Source organism: Carex rostrata, chromosome 21 (genome assembly GCF_964058835.1).
Source record: "Carex rostrata chromosome 21, lpCarRost1.2, whole genome shotgun sequence".
NCBI lineage: Eukaryota > Viridiplantae > Streptophyta > Magnoliopsida > Poales > Cyperaceae > Carex > Carex rostrata.
The window spans coordinates 1,325,855-1,331,989 of record NC_135938.1 but is presented as its reverse complement, the minus strand read 5'-3'; the positions used below and the strand labels follow the sequence as shown (position 1 = coordinate 1,331,989).

The window sequence follows — 6,135 nt, the reverse complement described above, 5'->3', positions numbered from 1 at the left end:
TCGTGGCAATTACTCCATTAGCGCTATATATTTGATCGGATCAATTATCCCTAGTTTTTCCAGCAACTTAATTATCGGGTTTAAAAAAATCAATCCGACCTGTTATCCACTAAATCAACCCGATTAACATAACTTGACGACCAAACAAGCAGTAAGATTATTAAATCACCAAGCGATTTAATTATCTCATCGATCTCCTCCAAGACCATCAAAATTCCATTAATGGCATCTCTGATCGGCCCGCCATTGCTCCCCCACGTCCCCAACTACGACTCCCTCTCTTCCACTCAGGAAACCACCCAAGAAAGCACACCTGATCCATTTATCGCTTTGCTCGATGCCGGGTTTGGTGTAAAGGCTCAAAGCGCCAAATCAATAAGAGGCTTCACTGCAAATGGCTCAGCCACCTTCGTCGCCTCTGGCAACCCTTGTGTTGATTTCTTCTTCCAGGTGGTCCCCAACACCCCCTCAACCAGAGTCATTAGCCTTTTAATCCCTGCATGGAAGCACGACCCCTTGACTGCTTTGAAACTCATCTGCCATCTCCGAGGTGTGCGTGGGACCGGCAAATCTGACAAGGAGGGGTTCTATGCCAGTGCTCTATGGCTGCACCGCAACCACCCCAAAACTCTAGCTTTGAATGTTTCATCTTTCGCCGAGTTTGGTTACATAAAGGATCTCTTGGAGATACTCTTTCGGCTTTTGCATGGAGAGGATATTCGAGAAAAGATAAAAAATGAACGAATGCAGCCACAGGGTATAAAAAGGCGTGCCAGCTCACGCAGACCCCGCATCAAAATCTCGAAGCGGAAGCGGAAGCGGTGGGCGCAGGTATCTAGTGTGCCCGAGAAAGCCACACTAGCAGATTACATTGCTGCCAAGTTTGCCGAGGTACTATGATAATCCCAAAACTTTTTCTAAACTTATTTAATCATATATTTTGTCACAATTTCCATAAATCTCTATAAATTTCTGTTTTCTAATTTTGGTTGGTCTTTTCTTAATGTGCATCTTTTTAATGAATGAAGTTCACCTGGTAAATAGAATTCAAACCTGCTAAGAAAAAGAGAGAGATGAGATGAAAGGAAAGGAGAAAAGAGACTGGTGGCCGTTGAACTTAATTTAAATAAACTTTTTGTTCAGAGAACTTTCCAGCATTTCTATAGAAGAACAGTACTTTTTATTTTTTTTTAAATAATGCTGAACAAATTTCAAAATATTACAGGTACGGAAAAAGAAGTTAGAGCTTGCTGGTTCAGATCCAATACTGGAATTCAATGAGGAAACTGTTAAAAAAGAGGTGTCAAAGCCTAGGAATCCCAAGAAGCAGAGGAAGACGATATCTCTGGCCTGGAAGGCCCTTTCCCAGTACACAAAAGACTCAAAATATCGGTTCCTTTACGAAAGAGTTGCTGAATTCTTCGCTGCGATGCTGGCGTCTGATGTGAAGCAGCTAAATTCTGGAAAGATCCAGAAAATTGGTCTGGCGGCCAAGTGGTGTCCGTCTCTTAATATGTCATTCGACCGCTCAACGCTCCTTTGTGAAGCCATTGCACGGCTTATGTTCCCTCGCAATTCTGATCCAGAATATGAATCCCTTGCTGAAGATCACTATGTTTACCGGGTCAGAAACCGGCTCAGGAAAGAGGTTCTGGTGCCAATCAGGAAGGTTCTTGAGTTGCCTGAGGTGTACATGAGTGCGCAAAGGTGGGATGACTTGCCATACAGTCGAGTCGCCTCTGTGGCTATGATGCGGTACAAGAAGCACTTCATGCAGAATGACAAAGAGCGTTTCATCAAGTACCTCAAAAAGGTAGAAGATGGGAAGGCAAAGATCTCAGCTGGTGCACTTCTCCCGCATGAGATTGCTGCTCCTGCATATCGAGGTATGGATGACAAGGTAGCTGAGCTTCAGTGGCAGCGAATGGTCAATGATTTGCTTCAAAAGGGGACACTTTCAAATTGCATTTCCGTATGTGATGTGTCGGGTAGTATGAGTGGGACCCCCATGGAAGTGTGTGTAGCTCTTGGAGTCCTTGTCTCCGAGCTTTGCGAGGAGCCATGGAAAGGGAAGGTTATCACATTCCATGAAAGCCCGTCAATCCAAATAATTTGCGGTGAGTCATTGAAGGAAAAGATGGATTTTGTACAAAATATGGATTGGGGAAGTAGTACCAACTTCCAAGGAGTGTTCGATCAAGTACTCAACACGGCAGTGCAAGCTAAAATTAAGCCAGAAGGGATGGTAAAAAAGGTGTTTGTTTTCTCTGACATGGAGTTTGACGTGGCTAGAGGATGGTTTGGTAGAGGACAGCGAAACCGTTGGGAAACAGATTATGAGGTAATATGCCAGAAGTTTGCGGCAAGAGGGTACGGAGATGTGGTACCAGAGATTGTGTTTTGGAATTTGAGAGACTCGAGGTCGACGCCAGTAAAGGCCAATCAGAAGGGAGTGGCACTTGTAAGCGGATTTTCGAAGAATTTGCTGAAACTTTTTTTGGATGGGAAATCTGCGCTAACTCCTGAAGATGTTATGATGGAGGCGATTTCTGGCGAAGAGTATCAGAAGCTGGTTGTCTTTGATTAGGGAATTAGTTAGCTAACAGATTAGGTTCCTTTTGTTGTTGTTTTTTTTTTTTTTTTTTGGTTGTTAAGTCAATTTAAAATTTCTTAACTGTGAGTGTTTTTTTCTTCTAACATAAACCCGAAATTCATGCTTTTAATTCTATGTTATGATTAAATTTAGTTAAAGGTATCTAAACTTTTTAAATTAGTACATACCTTCTTAAGTGTTTACTAAGAATACTGAGCTGTTTTTTTTTTTTTTTTTTTCTGAGAACATAGTCTTAAGAAATTTTGCAGTTTATAAAGAGAACTGCAACAAACAGCTTCATAGTTTTAGTTTCTAATCCCTTGAAAGTGTTCATCTGGTCAAAAGTTATCCTGAAACTCAGAATATTTCATTTGTGATATACTATTCGAATTTAATTAGTTTTGATTGAATTCCCTACATGTTTGGGATAATTCTCTGCCATGAGATCTGTTCAAATGCTCCGAAAGAGAAGGCAAAGCTGCCTCAAGCATATTAAAATATTGCAAAAGGTGTTTGGAATAAAACCTATTTTCAATTTTTTTTTGTATATATGTTGTTGCTAGCATGTATTGCATAGTTTGTCAACGCAAAATACAAAATCATTGGAAATACTAATTAATTTTATTTGAATTTATTCTTCAAAAAAACAAAGATTATCATGTCATTTGTTATATATGCATAATGCACAGTAAGCTCTGGGAGAAAGAAAAAATTATTGACAAAATTGAAGAATATTGCTCGCATTTTTTATAGTAATCCATTCCAATATCTAATTATTTGATATCATTTGCAATATTTGTCCCAATAAAAAAAAATATATTGTACGTGCCATCTCCATCTATTCAAGTTTTATATATTTTGCAGTGGGGATCAATAGTTGTAAATAATTTTTATTTTGGGATGGATTCGAGCATCCACGTATTAATCTAAAACAACTTTTTTTTTTTTTAATACAAAACATGAATGCACGACATACAAAGCATCTTCAATTCTTCATGCTATGTACAAATTTACAAATATTCAATAAAACCAGTGAATGGCAACAGATGAGCCATGAATATCTACTTCCCAAAGCTGTATATAATTTTTTATTTTTCCTTAAAACAAAAGGTGGCATTGGTGCAAATTAATTTGTCTGTATACCAAGCCCATTTATTTTTCTGAAAAATTAATTATTCTTTTTATGCGTGCCACTATGTATGTTTATAGGAATTATTTTGCAAATATCAATCGATAAAATAGACCTGAAAAGATTAAGGTGTATTTTTCCTTATTGTTTGACAGATTCTGAGGTGACCGGGTTTAACAATTTTCTTTTTCTCTTTCAACAAAGAGCCCTAAAATCGAATTTAGCAAATTTCTTTTCTTCTTTCAACAAGAAGCCCAAAATTCGAATTTAAATCGTTGCCAAGTATATGGTACTTGACGCTCAAGTCATGGATCTAATTACAGTAACTAATAACCAGCCACCATTTGCGCTCCTTATTTGCTCCGCTAAACTTATCGGATCTGAAAGCTTTCGGATACTACCTGTTATACCCGGTAGTGCTATAAGTCAACCCGATTAACAAGCTTGGCGCCCAAGTAGAAAGAATTATTAAAGCACCATGCGTCTCCTTCTCAAGTCTCATCTTCTTCTCCTAAACACACTAAACCAAACCCAAGAAACAAGAAATCACAATGAGTCTTCAAAACAAAACCCTCTTGGGCCCACCTGGCATCTACGATCCATCTTTCCTCTCCTCCTCATTAACTGCCAACTGCACTCTAACCGATACTGTTGGATATTGTAACATCAAGGAAGAAGATGTAATTCACACCGAACCGGTTAAGGGTCATACCTCCTTCAAATGCCCCACCTATCTCTCAACCGGCAACGCATGCCTCGACTTTTTCTTCCATGTGGTGCCAGATACACCAGCCAACTTGGTTGTGATCCGGCTTGCAGCTGCATGGGCTCAAGATCCGTTAACAGCACTCAAACTTGTGTGCAACCTTCGTGGGATCCGTGGTACCGGCAAGTCGGACCGTGAAGGGTTCTATGTCTCAGCTATATGGCTCCATGAAAACCACCCTAAAACCCTAGCCCTCAACCTCCATTCCTTTGCTGAATTCGGGTATCTGAAGGATTTGTTAGAGATCCTCTATCGGATCCTTAATGGACCCGATTGCTGGCTAAAGTCAGTCCCGCGACGCCGGTCCACAGATTCAGAAGAGGATCAAGATACTCGCCGAAAGAGAAAGAGAGCAGAGGATGCATGTCGTGCCCTTAGTCGGTACAATGCTGATGACCAGTACCAGTTCCTTCATGACCGCATTGCTGAGTTCTTTGCTGAACTATTAGCTGCCGATATGGAGCACTTGGAATCTGGCGAGGTGAAACGGCTTGGACTGGCGGCAAAGTGGTGCCCATCTTTGGATTCGTCATTTGACCGTGCAACACTTCTCTGTGAGTCAATTGCTCGCAAAATGTTTCCCCGTCATTCAGATCCTGTGTATGCAGCCCTCTCTGATAAGCACTATGCTTACCGGGTACGGGCCCGTCTACGCAAAGAGGTTCTTGCCCCTCTGAGGAAAGCATTGGATTTACCAGAAGTGAACATGACTTTTGGTAGATGGGAATCCATTGATTATTCCCGTGTCAGCTCCTTGGCCATGAAGCGGTACAAAGACGTGTTCTTGAATTATGATGCGGTGAGAGCAAGCGAGTTTTTAGACAATGTTGGTGCCGGTGGAGTTAAAATATCAGTTGGGGCGTTACTTCCACACGAGATTCTGCAAAATGCATACGAAGGTGAGGAGGACGAGCTGGCAAATGTGCAGTGGAAAGCACTGGTCGCTGACCTGGCAAAACAGGGGAAGTTCAAGAGTTGCATTGCCATATGTACCAACAGAACCATTCTCGGCAAGGCAGCCGAGGTCTCAGCTGCACTTGGCCTTTTAATTTCTGAGCTTAGTGAAAAGCCCTGGAAGGGGCGGGTTATCACTTTTGGCCTAAAGCAAAAATGGTACAAGATCGATGGGTCTTCAGTTAAAGATAAGATCCAATTCGCAAGGGACTTTGGTCTAGAGGGTTGCGATGGGTCAGGTCCCAATATAGTGGCAGTTTTTGATGAAATCCTTCGTGTGGCAACCGAGGGTAAGCTACCAGCTGAAAAGATGGTTAAAAGGGTGTTCATTTTCTCTGACATGGAGTTCAAGAGAGATCAATCAGGCCCTGATGAGATAACAGATTATGAGATGATTTGCGAGAAGTTTGAGGAGAGCGGGTACGGGTCGGTCATGCCTGAGATTGTATTTTGGAATCTCAGTAGTTCCAACTCGACACCAGTTTTGGGAAAGCAAAAAGGAGTTGCACTATTAAGTGGCTACTCAAAGAATTTGCTGAAGTTATTTCTGAAGATGGATGGGGAAATTATCCCTGAAATGATCATGGCTGCTGCTATCTCTGGAGATGAGTATCAGAACCTGAAGGTCTTTGATTAGAGTAGTGAATGTTTTGTTTCTGCAATTTTTTTTATTTTTGGCAGAAATGGAGCTTC

At 41.2% G+C, this 6,135-nt stretch overlaps 2 protein-coding genes across 2 annotated transcripts; both read left to right on the top strand.

The window, feature by feature from the left end:
* Positions 1-217: 217 nt before the first annotated feature.
* Positions 218-2,773, top strand: LOC144573467 (uncharacterized). The gene is made up of 2 exons (XM_078323248.1): positions 218-891; positions 1,226-2,773. The coding sequence occupies exons 1-2, from the start codon at positions 223-225 to the stop codon at positions 2,585-2,587; spliced, it is 2,031 nt and encodes a 676-aa protein (XP_078179374.1). The 5' UTR covers positions 218-222; the 3' UTR covers positions 2,588-2,773.
* Positions 2,774-4,273: 1,500 nt separating this feature from the next.
* On the top strand, positions 4,274-6,079 carry LOC144573637 (uncharacterized). Its single transcript, XM_078323413.1, has one exon. The coding sequence runs from the start codon at positions 4,274-4,276 to the stop codon at positions 6,077-6,079; it is 1,806 nt and encodes a 601-aa protein (XP_078179539.1).
* The last annotated feature ends 56 nt before the right edge of the window (positions 6,080-6,135 follow it).